This window comes from Helobdella robusta (genome assembly GCF_000326865.2).
Source record: "Helobdella robusta unplaced genomic scaffold HELROscaffold_24, whole genome shotgun sequence".
NCBI classification, from domain to species: domain Eukaryota; kingdom Metazoa; phylum Annelida; class Clitellata; order Rhynchobdellida; family Glossiphoniidae; genus Helobdella; species Helobdella robusta.
The window spans coordinates 183,261-196,500 of record NW_008704261.1 but is presented as its reverse complement, the minus strand read 5'-3'; the positions used below and the strand labels follow the sequence as shown (position 1 = coordinate 196,500).

At 35.0% G+C, this 13,240-nt stretch overlaps 2 protein-coding genes across 2 annotated transcripts; one reads left to right on the top strand and one right to left on the bottom strand.

Annotated features, from left to right (window-relative positions):
• Positions 1-1,822: 1,822 nt before the first annotated feature.
• HELRODRAFT_172509 (hypothetical protein) lies at positions 1,823-5,532 on the bottom strand (the record flags this gene model as incomplete). Its single annotated transcript, XM_009019188.1, has 6 exons — positions 1,823-1,952; positions 2,187-2,257; positions 2,503-3,186; positions 4,185-4,315; positions 4,466-4,492; positions 5,484-5,532. The coding sequence occupies 6 exons, from the start codon at positions 5,530-5,532 to the stop codon at positions 1,823-1,825; spliced, it is 1,092 nt and encodes a 363-aa protein (XP_009017436.1).
• Positions 5,533-9,953: 4,421 nt separating this feature from the next.
• On the top strand, positions 9,954-10,103 carry HELRODRAFT_148509 (hypothetical protein; the record flags this gene model as incomplete). The annotated part of the gene is made up of 1 exon (XM_009019187.1): positions 9,954-10,103. A coding segment is annotated over one exon (150 nt), but the record flags the coding sequence as incomplete, so codon positions are not given.
• Positions 10,104-13,240: the final 3,137 nt, after the last annotated feature.

Sequence of the window (13,240 nt, the reverse complement as noted above, 5' to 3'; positions counted from 1 at the left end):
TAGAAAAAAATATTTGTAGGTAGGTGAGTTGAGTTAATGATTATAAGTAAGCTAGGGCCCTGAGAGTAATTTAATTGTAGGTAGGTGACTGACTACTATTCTTGCGACTTTTTACAGTTTTTTGTAATGTGTTTGTTTTCGCTTCACAGCCCCACACCAACAAAACAAACTACATTTTATTCTCGTCGTCGCCTTAAATTTTACCTTTTTGAACAATCTTTTTAATAATGTCTATTTATTTATTTAATTATTTATTAAATGTTGACTGGTTTCTAGTTTTTTAATTTGGTTATATAATTTTTGGATATTTCTTGATTTAATAAAAGCAACTATTGTGTTTTTCTTTCTTTACTAAAATCTCGAAATTGTTTGTAGATCTGTACAGTTAAGTGTTTGTTCGAGTTTGAACAAGCCTTGCAAATATTTTTCAAATATGGTTGATTGATTGGTTGATTAGTTGATTGAATGGTTGGTTGGTTGGTTGATTGGTTGATTGATTGATCTCATAGTATTTTATATATGAAAAAAAATCCGATTAAGCCAACATACGGCTTTACCAGACAAAAGCAATTTCTTAATTTATATTAACAAAAATAATTGTGAAATGAATATATTGACTTATTTAAAGCATTATATGTAAAGAAAACCGCCATGACACTGTTGTATGAGACCCAGTAAGCCACTGCAGTAAGCCAACGTATGATTTCAGCAACCATAATTTCTATGAGCACCAGCAGAATGTAAAATATTCATTGAATATAATGAAGATAGTTGTTCAAATAACAATTTTGATCTATTTAGGTCGTTTATTTCATGAGCAAACAAATTTTTAACATGATCGAATAGTGTAAAAAAGGATTTCACAGGACCAAAAGTATAATTTTTATATTCAAATTAACAACAATAATTTAATAATACATAATTTTATTTAATAAAATCATAATTTTATTTAATAAAATTAAAGAGAATTACTACAATGTTTTAAGCATATTAAGTCAGTTAAATATTTCATATAGCTTGCTCGTTAAAATCCATGCAATTTTGTAAGCCAATAATCCAAGCACGACAAATTATTCTAATTATATGAAATTATCCACATAATTGAAAAACTAGCAAAAATCATTGAATATTAGTTATTTTAAAAAATATATTCTTTATTCCCAGGCCTAAGCATTGTAAGTAAAAATTTACAACCAATCAAGCAATAGGATTTTAGGAACAAGTGCTGTTAGTGTAGTAGTTGTAGTATGTAGTAGTGTAGTGGTTGGTAGTCTCTAGTAGTCTAATCTGTTAATGTTCGTTAGTGTTATCTGTTATTTATTTTAATTAGTAATTAGAATTAGTAGTTTAGTTTTAGCTTAATTATTAGAGTTTAGTAATTTAATTACTAATTAGTCGTCGTTAATGTTGTTACGTTACCCTTACCGGTTACAGTTAATCGTTAACGAGTCAAGTGTTAGAAGAGTGGTTCATAAAAATTTTTTTTAATTTAAAATGCAAAAACCATCATACAGCAATATCTATCCTAAAACAGCATCTAGTATCACCTTTCAAAACATTTTAAATAAAAGCAATATTTCGAAATTAGTAAATAAACGATCGTAATTTTAGACTTGGGCGATAAAAAATCACCTTCCAATTCCCCTCCGGAAGTAAGCTCCTTGCTGGACCGTCAAAAATGAGCGAAAGCCGTTATATTTATTCTAATTATATGGGTGGTTAAAAAAGTTAAAAGGTTAAAGGTCATATACACTCTTCCAAAGTTCAGAGGATTCAACAACACGCCACAAACATCGTAAATGAATACGTGCTAAACGACGCTTCACACACGAAGCATGTGATAGGCGGGGATCTTTTTGTCATATTCGAACTCGTTTACTGCAAAACGGCACCAGGCGACCTTAACCACAAAGCCATCACTCAGCCCGGGGTGGATACAAAAAGTTAGTGACCTGAGTTTTTAAAAAATATTGCTATTACAACCAGAGGTTTTGAGCGAAATTGAACCAAATTTATTGCCATTGAGGAAATCCGCATTTGCTTCTTCTGGCCCTTTTCTCTGGAACTCTCTACCTCCTTCTCTGATTACTTCTCCATCACTTGCGAAGTTCAGAGCGGATCTCAAGACCCAGCTGCTGAGCATCGCCGAAACAGCGCTTTATAAACTAATTGATTGATTGACTGACCGACTGACTGACTGAATAGTTTTTTTATTTTTCAAAAATCGAAAGATATTCAACAGGAATGTCGTTTTTGCCTTTTATTAAAATTTGAAAAAACTCATTTGTATCAAATATTTATTCAAAGTGTGCCATTCATTCAAAGCCATCAAACACTCCAACAATTCATTCAACGTACTATTCTGTCTTTCAATCAATCACTCATTTGACCATTTAACCAATTATTCAATCAATTGCTCAATCAACTTTTCAAATATTGACTAAACTTTTGAGCAACCAATTGCATCAACCCTTTAACAAATACTGATCAAACAACTCTAACGGTTTCCCCCTCACCTAACTCATTATCTCTTTTACCCTCACTCGCACTCTCATTTTTTCCTTTCCTTTCCTCTCCCTTTATAGCATTACCGCCGTCACCAGCTTTCACTCTCACAAACCTTCTCAGAAATGAAAACGATCGGTGCTTTTCGACGAAATTGGCAAAAGTCTTCGGTTTGAAGATCATGAAAAACACCATACCGAACCCGAAAATGCTAAAAATGCCGAGTGTGGCCTTCAGACCAACGGAGATGGCCGACATCACTCTACCGAACGTCCCCACAGTCGTGAAGGATTGCTGCTTGGGGGCAGGTTGGGGGTAGTTGTAATCGTAATAGGCCGCCTCGACATGGGCCACTTTGATCCTACACACCGTCCTCATCGCATTGAAACCAGCATATTTCAGGAGGGCCCTTATCATTTTTGGATCTGGTATTCCAGCCACATTACCACCGCTTACTAAGCTCTTCAACGAGCGTTTTGATTTGCCGTTTGTTTGATTGGATTGGATGGGTAGGGTTAGGGAGACGTTGGACCAGATCCAGGGAGAACTCTCGGTCGATGGAAAGTAGGATGGTCCGCAGAGAACGCTAGAGGGACTGCCGATGAGCTGGTTCTGTTGTGAGAGGCAGGTTGAAAGGTTGGTCACTGTCATCGCCTGTGGCCAGCCTTTGTCGTCGAAATTCTGAAGTTAAACACGAATTCGAAAATGCGATTAATTCTGTTTTAGTTGAAATCTTTAAAGTTTAGCAATTTAATAAAATACATAACAGTACATAATAGTATAAAATATTTTTTGAATTAATTTTTCCAAGAAATTTTAAAAATTCTGACCGCATCGAAGAATGATTTCAAGTTGCCTGGCACCGCGGAACATTTCCAACTTTTTGAAATTGTCGAAAATCTACTGTCTGATGACAAAATTGATAACCCTCCGAAAGAATTCCGAAAGTTCTTCACGAGAACTGCTAGAACCTTTGGCAAATGTAATGATTGATTGATTGGTTGGTAGATTGATTGGTTGGCTGGCGGGTTGATTGAATGGTTGGTTGATTAATTGGTTGGTTGATTGGTTGAGTGGGTGTGTGAGTGAGTGAGTGAGTGAGTGAGTGAGTGAGTGAGTGAGTGAATGAGTGAGTGAGTGAGTGAGTGAGTGGGTGTGTGAGTGAGTGAGTGATCGAGTGAGTGATCGAGTGAGTGAGTGAATGAGTGAGTGAGTGAGTGAGTGAGTGAGTGAGTGAGTGAGTGAGTGAGTGAGTGAGTGAGTGAGTGAGTGAGTGAGAGTGAGTGATTGCTTGATAAATTCGGTTATTGAGTGATCATAAAAGTGAATTGATTGGCTGCTAATATTTAGACTGTCATTCATTCATTCGTTCGTTCGTTCATCTATCTATTTATTCATTCATTCCTTCATTCATTCATTCATTCATTCATTCATTCATTCATTCATTCATTCATTCATTCATTTATTTATTTATTCAATCATTCATAGCATCCAATGATTAATCTATCTATTCAATCAATCATTAATTAATTAAATCATTCATTCATTTGCATATATATCCATCCATCCATCCATCTATCCATCCGTCCATCCATCCATCCATCCGTCCGTTCATCCATCCATCCATCCATCCATCCATCTATCCATCCATCCATCTATCCATCCATCCATCCACTAACAGTGGGTCTGTCCAGAGATATGAAGATCCCCCTCTTCCAATCTTTGACGCTGATCCGCTTCGTCTCCTGGACCAGGCGTCCGTCTGTGAACAGCGTGCATTTCTCTTTGCACATCACCTTCATGTGAATTTCTACGGAGGATTCATGAATGAATGATGAATGAAATGAATGAATGATTGTATGAATTAATGAATGAACGAACGAACGAACGAATGAATGAACGAACGAACGAATGAACGAACGAATGATTGAAATTCCAATTCAATCGTAATCTATCTAACTTTCTTCCTTACCAGCTGGGACAGAAGCTACAAAAAATAATTCATTTCAATAAAGTTTAAAATATTGCGATTATTGAATGATTGAAAAGTTCTTCGCTTGAAATTTTGATTGAAATAATGAATGCTTGAATGATTGATGTTACGTTGTTTTTTGTAATGAAAAATTACTATAGTGAAAAGTTGTAAGAGTGAAGATATGATTGAATTGAAATGTTCATCATTAAAAAAACTGAGATTGGAAGTGATCGATTGAATGAATGATTGATTGATTGATTGAATGAATGAACGAACGATAGATCGATCGATCGCATGATTGATTGATTGATTAATTGATTGATTGATTGAAAAGACTAACTCTCTTTGCCATCGGAAACAACAGGAGCTAATTGAATTGAAGTTTAATTTGAATTCACAAACAAAATTTTATTTTGCTCCTATTGAAAAGTGTTTGAAAAGTTGTTTGACTGAAATTGTGAACAAATGAATACATTTGTGAACGAACGAACAAGTAAATAAAAAATACGAATGAATCATAAGACCTGAATAACGAACGAACGAACGAACGAATGAAATGCTAACGTTCTTTCTTATCCGTTATGACCAGAGCTAGACATCAATTATTGTTTCATTTAAAATGAAGTTTAGCTGAGTGCATGGTCGTAGCTAGGGTTTTCTTCCGTGGGGAAGGGTTCAAACACAAAACAAAAAACATTTTTTTTTTCGTAATGTTCAAACTTTGATAAATAATAAAATTGACCCCTCTCGACCTAGCTACGCTCATGGCTGAATGGTTGAAGTTATTAATTTTTTATCAATATTTGGTTAATTTACTTTAAAACATTTAATAACAAGACAATATAAATGAATGAATGAATGAATGAATGAATGAATGAATGAATGAATGAATGAATGAATGAATGAATGAATGAATGAATGAATGAATGAATGAATGAAAGATAGGGACTGAACGAAAGAACGAACGAAAGACTGAAAATATGAAAAAATTATCAATACCAACCAAGGCTTGAAATAGCAAGAACCATCCACACTGTCATTTTACTGACCATTGTTCTGTTTCAGCAGCTTAAGGAACGCATTAATCAACTTTTAAAATTTAAGAAATATATTTTATTAGTAAGAAATGTCATATTAAATTTGATCCTCTTCTAATTTGCGTGTGAATGCTCTGCTCATGTATGATGTTGATATTGTGATTTATTCCATATATGCATGTATACTGTAATAACCTTTTATTTTAGCCTTATATTTGTTGCTGCTGAGATGTGGTTTTGAGAAGAAGTATGAAAAAACTTCGAATGAGGATATATTAAAACAGTCCGGATATGAAAAGAGGAAATTACTACAGATAATCCGACGGGGGCAGTTAAAGTTTTTCGGTCAAATCATGCGAAAGGAAAGAATGGAAAATCTAACAACTACTGGAATGATTGCAGGGAAAAGAGGTCGCGGTCAACAACGAACAACATTCGTGAAGTCCTTGTGTCACTTGTTGAATATCACCACATTTCAACTGCTACAAAGTGTTAAAGATCGAGTTTTATGGAGGTCGATGGTCGCCAATGTCCTGAAAGGATAAGGCACGAAAAAGAAGAAGATTATAAACTTTTTAATTAAAATATGTATGATGAATGTTAAATAAGTTAATATATTTTCAAAATTATATGAACCAAATCGTTATTGCTATTAAAATTATTGATATTATTATAAAATTATTATTGTTAATTTTATTAAAAATAAATCAAAATAACTCCAAGATTCCAACCGATGAATAGAATTTTTGAAAAATGACGTTTATCGTCTTTTTAATTATTATTTTATTTCCATAACGAAACTTCTGATAATAATAAAATTATCCTTAAAAAATAAATAGATATTTAAATTACTAATACTTTAAAATAATTTTAATATAAATTTAAATGGCAAAATTTCTAAGAGTTGAAATCATGGATATATATTTTATATCTATGGTTGAATTGATTTTATAACAAAATTAAGTGAAGCGCCTCATGATTTATAGTAGAGTCCAAACAAAGAAAATTTTAAAATGCTGCGAAATTTGAATTCCGCCCTTTATTAAATGTCGCCGGTTGTTTAAATCCTATTTTCCCAATTAAATAATTTTAATAAATAATAAATGTTTTAGATTGTTTAAAAAATAAAATAATTTAAAATTAGATGATAATTTTGCACTAATTTATAATTGTTAGATTAAAATTTTTATTATATTTTTTTAAATTTCACGAAAACATTTTATTTTCAAAAGATTCATAAAAAAAAAAAATATAAAAATAAATCAAAATATTAAAAATAAAAAACAACACAAACAAACCTGCGATTGTTATTTTTATTTTAAAATTTCATTTCACAGACTTTATAAAAAAGTTTTGAATTCATCCATGGATAGAATCAGGAATACACTCCTGGATGAGATCTTCACGGATTTTTCCGCTAAAGAGCTTGATCTATTCGACATGGAAAGGCAATACCATTTCGCGCAATCTAGTCAACAGACAAACTCATTCAGAGGCCAACTTGATTTAGACGAAACCGATCAGGTAATTCCTTTTGGAGAGATTGATGAAATGGCTGAAAGATACTCTTCTCAAATAGAAACCCGGCAGAGGGACAACCACAACTTGTTCTACCACCACCACCAACAGCAGCTCCATTTCCAGCAGCAGCAACAACTTTTCAACCATCCACAAATACAACAACCACTCAACAACTCAATTACCCCAATGTCCAATAACAATATGCTGCAGTCACTTGTGAGCCCAAAACTCGAGCCAGTCCCTCCCTCCCCCTACATAGTGGAACCAGGCCCCTCCAGAGAAGTAAAACTGAGTGTGGCCAGTCCCACAATATCTTCGAGCTGTGAAGAACCCAAAGTTGAAGAAATAAAACAGGAGGTGAATGAAAAACAGCGAGAGTCAGTGAAGATGAAGGCCGGGGAAAAAAGCAACGACTCGTCTACAAACTCCAGTCCTAGTCAGCAACTACATGTTGCTAAAAAGCAGAGAATTATTACCACTGCTAGTGAGTTGTTGGAGGAAGTTAGGGAGTCGTATGCCTACATCCAGGGCGCTGATATTTATGCACCTTCACAGCAACAACAACAACAACATTCATCATTGATGCCCACGTCAAAATTTGTGCACCACATCCCACCTCACAATTCTGAGACTAACTGCAACACCGACGATTACTCTCTGCCTACTTACCTTAATTGCAATAGTAATGCACAGTTGATAAAATCTAACAGTAATTATGATTTTACTGTGATGAACTCTACCTCAGACAGTAGCAGCAGCAGCAATGATAACAACAACACCAACCTCAACCAAAACATCAGCAGTCCTGATCCAGAGAAGAACTCGTTAATGCTACTCCAAAATAAACCACCGCCTCCAAATCGCACCTTTCCACCTCTCCAGGACCTCATCCACACCACCAACCCCGCCTTCACGAAGCACCCCCTCTACAAACTCCTGAGAGACATCATCATTGCCGACATGAACTTTCTTTCTCCAAATTTCCCCTGCTCACTGATCTTAAGCCTGCCAGAGAACTTTGATAGACTGATCCACAACTACATGGTGAGGAATCCGCAGATGAACTTTGAACAGGTCGACCCCTACGTTCACCCCATGATCATGGACGCCCTCAAGTTTGCCCACTCCACCCTCATATGTGAGTGCAGTTTCTGTTTTTTTAAAAGTTTATTCATATCGATGAGTTTTGTGAGTGAAGTTTATTTGATTTAATTCTTTTTTTAGAAGGTATTTACATATTTTTGATCAGGGCTGTTAGTTGTTCATTATTGTGTTGTTGTTGTTGTTGTTGGATATAATATAGTGTTCACCATTGATTTGATTATTTTTGCAAGAATCCCATTTAGAAAGCTTCTCTAGCTTCTTTTTTGGACCCAAAATGAAAGTTTTTTTTTAGAAAATAAATAAAATAAAACCTATCATACCGACGTTATTAAAGGTTAATCTTTCATCTTCACCCTACTCCATCAGCAAAAATCATGGCCAAGAAGTTGGAGGAAGGTCATCGACTGTTTCCAAACAAGGTCCAAGTCAACAGCAAGAACGTTGAGGATCTCTGCGACTATTTTGCATCACACGTGAGTGTCTGGTGTAGCTGTTGTGTGTGTGTGTGCGTGCGTGTGTGTATTTTATATAATGAATTCTTCTCTACAACCAACACAGGATAATCTGACCTCCAATTCGTCATCGGCACACATGTCATGCTCGGGCAGTCGAACACCGCAACTTAAGACATCCTCAACTCCCCAACCGGCCATGACACCGTTTAATTTGGACAACACTCCGTTCAACAACAACCACCATCATCTACGTCCTAATAACAGTCACTTCAATTACCATCAGATATCTCACCCTCATTTATTTCACTCACCGTCTCTCAACTCCTTCCAAATGTATGATAGCGATCTAAAGAGAGAGAACCTCATTCGATCGCAAAGTGTGACACTACCGCAATCCACACCCCTAATGAGCTCGGATCGATTCAACTCACCGGTCATGCCGCAAGGGATGTCTCCTTCCCCGGGAATCTCACAAGGGATGCCCCCATTCCCTCCCCATCATTTTCATGCTCCTCATCATTTGTCTTCATCGTCGTCTTTGCACTCGTCGACCTCATCGCTCCCCTACAACATTGAATGTAACTCAGTCGGAGCACCATCCATGCTCCCACCTTTGTCGTCGTCGTCTCCCTCGCCGTACCCCCTCCCACACCACATCCACCATCAACAGCAGCAGCAGCATCTACCCAACCTAGCGCCATCACCGTCGTTGTCGTCGTCGTCATCTTTCCTCAACCACCAATATCACCACCACCACAACCCGCACTTGATGTTTATGATGGAGAATGAGAGGAGAGGAGGCATACAGAGTTTGCCCTCGTCCCCCAGGAAGTTGATGATGAGGGGCGGTCACCATCCTGCCGCCATGATGATGATGATGAATAATAATAAAAATAATAATAATAATGGCGGGGGTGGTGGCAGTGTGGGTCCGATTGAGATCGGGATCGAGAAGACGGGCAAGAATAAGGTCCTACCTAAGGAGGTCTGTGCCATTTCCATTTATTTTATTTATTAAATTGATTGATTGTTTGATTGATTGATTGATTGATTGTTTGATTGACTGATTGTTTGGTTGATTGATTGTTTGGTTGATTGATTATATTTGTATCTTTATCTCCTGTAATTAATTTATTGGCCTGTTAACTTTACCAACAACACACGCACGCACACTCACTGACCAACACGCACGCACACTCACACTCACTGGCCAACAACACACACACACACTCACTGGCCAACAACACACACACACACACTCACACACACACTGATGTCCTACAACACACACACACCACACGCACACACACACACACACACACACTGGCTAACCAACAACACACGTACACACACACACAGGCAGTAAACGCGATGATCGACTGGCTTCGAAAGCATGAGGACAACCCCTACCCAAACGACGACGAGAAGGAGTCCCTCATCAACCAGACGAAACTGACCATCAACCAGATCAACTACTGGTTCACTAACGCTCGCCGGAGAATTCTTCCAAAGTGGAACCTCCAGAGGCATCTGGAAGAGCAGGAAAGAATGAAGTCGTCATCAACCGTGCTTAACAATAGCAGCAACAGTAATAATAATAACAGCAATAATAATAACAATAACAATAGCGGAAGTAGTAGTGGCGGTAGTAGCAGCAGTGTGGCTGGCGAGGGAACTGTTATTGGTGGCGGTGTGTGTGCAATGAATGGGAAGTTGTCCGTAGTGGGTGGTGAGAAGTCCACTTGTGCTAGTGGGAGTAATTGATTGATTGGTTGACTGGCTAGTTGATTGATGGTTCGTTGGTTGATTGGTTTGTTTGTTTATTAGTTTGTGTTTTGTTTGTTTTATTGATTGATTAGCTGGTTTGTTAATTGGTTTGTCTTTTGTTTTCATGATTGATTAACTGGTTGATTTATTGATTGATTAGCTGGTTGATTAATTAATTGGTTGATTGTTTGTTTGATTGATTGGATGATTGACAGGTTAATTTTTCTAATAATCAAAGTTAGTTGATTGGTCAATGGTGTAGTTGGCTAGTTGATTGGTTCACATGAGTACGTGGCTTGATTAGGTGAATTGATCAGGCATCTATTAATTAGAAGAAAAATGCATGAATGAATGATGAATGAATGCATGAATGGATGGATGAACGAATGGATGTATGAATGATAATTAGTTGATATGACTGGTGTAATTAGATGACCCAACAAATTTTCTAGTTGGGGTCTCATTCCACTTTTTCACAAAGGGATGGCCAACTCGATCAAAGATCCATTGTTAAATTTGTTCTTTTTTTTCTCCACCTAACGCATGCTAACTATATATTTTTTTCAGATATTATCTACAGTTTTTATTTATTTATCTATTTATTTATTTATTTAAAATCTTTTTACTCAAATTATCAGCCGCTCAATTCTATTTGTTCTATCACATCGTCCTCTGTAAGCAAACATCAATAAATAAATGATTTATATTTTGATATTATGCTTTATATTGTTTAACAGACACACACAGACATAATAAACCATAATTTTTACAATATTCTATAAATTCTACCGAATGTTTGGCGTTAATATGTTTGTAGTTCGTTTTTTCGATTTTTCTCACTAAAGTTTTTTGGTGAACGTTTAGTTTATTAAAATTCAAAATAAACTTATTTTTCGAATTCATGCTGCAAATAAGGCCATATTTCGATTCCGAATGAATCATCTTCAGTGCTCCTTGCTTGACCAACAACGAAAACAAAGAAGTAATAAAAACTAGCATCGTAAATAGTGACAAAGAAGAATATGATGCTATCGATGAAGAAAAGGAGACCAAAGAAGATGGCCAGCCAATTAAGAAACCTGACACCTAATTCGCATCAAAGTTCAATTTTACAACACCAAAGTTAATTTTTAAAACGTCAAAGTTCATCTTGACAAAGTCAATATTTCCCTATATATATATAGCAAGGAGCGCTGAAGATGATTCATTCGGAATCGAAATATGGCCTTATTTGCTGCATGAATTCGAAAAATAAGTTTATTTTGAATTTTAATAAACTAAACGTTCACCAAAAAACTTTAGTGAGAAAAATCGAAAAAACGAACTACAAACATATTAACGCCAAACATTCGGTAGAATTTATAGAATATTGTAAGTATATATATATATATATATTTCATATATATATATATATATATATTTTATATATATATATATATAGAAAGAGAGAGAGAGAGGGAGACAGAAAGAGAAAAAACTTTTGTAACATCTATTACTATTTTTTTCCAAAAAAAGTTTTTATATTTAATTTATTGTATTAATATGTTATACATACATATGTATACCACATATATTTGCGTGTGTATTGCGTCTTAATTGATTTAAATTAATTAATTTTTAATTAATTAATGTTTTTATTTTTCTATATTCTGGCCTCTGAGTTATACTTTGTATGTTCATTCTGATTGGTAGGGCGCAAACTTGATCTCAGTTGAAAATGAATGTGTGTGTGTGTGTGTGAGTTCGTTTTTTGTGTTTGTGCGTGCGTGTGGTGTCTGTGTGGGTTAGGGTTAGGGTTAGAGTGTGTGGAGTGTGTGCGTGTTGTTTGTGTGTGGACGTGTGTGTATTTGTTGTTTGTTGAGTGTGTGTGCGTGTATATGTTCCTGTTTTTATGTGTGTATTGAAAACAGTGTAAACGTGTATGTATTTACGGAATCGTGTATGTGAATATTATTTATTTATTTTGCGCTCATGTACAATGAGTTGTACCGCATATACGCCATTCATTTATTTATTGTATTTGTTCGTGTGTGTGTGTGTGCGTAAGTGTGTGTGTGAGAGTGTGAAATAAAGATATGCTCGCTAATGCTCACCAATCTGATAAATGCTCAACTAACTCATTCCATGACCAACCTATATACCTCATGTTATTAAATTATTATTCTCTAAAAACAAGTAAAATACACATTTAAATAGTCAAAACTTAAACAGTTATGTGTGTGTGTGCGTGCGCGTGTGTGTGTATGAATGTGTAAATCGATCACCATAATCATCACCATCCCATATACACCGAAAGTATACATATATGCATGATGGACGTAGCAGCATCTTTAAAATTCTTTTTTATACTTTTGGTGGTGGAGAAAAACGAAATTAATTAGTTTATATTTATTTGTTAATTAATTAATTATTTAATTAACCTATTTATTGATTAATTTATTTATCGAGTTTTGGATTTTCTTCAAAGAGTTATATTTTTTCTCAATTCTTTAAAACAAAATTCTTCACGTTGGTGAAGAATTTTTCAAATTCCCCCCCCCCGCCCCATCACCAATTTAGGTTACCCAGTCTATATATATATATTCGTTTATATATATATATATGTTTATATATATATATATATTTATTTATTCAATTGCACTTTTCCTCAAAGTTTTATTTCTTTTTTTAAAATATATAATAATCTAATTAATATTTAATTGATTTCGTGAGATGGTTTTAACGTTTGATTAACTAATTAATTAGTTATTTATTTCTTTGGTTAATTATAATTAATCTTTCATTGGAGTTAACTGGCCCAATAAATACATAATTGAATTAAAAGTTGTGTTAAGGTAGTTATATATATGTGCGTGTATGTGTGTAGAGAGAGAGAA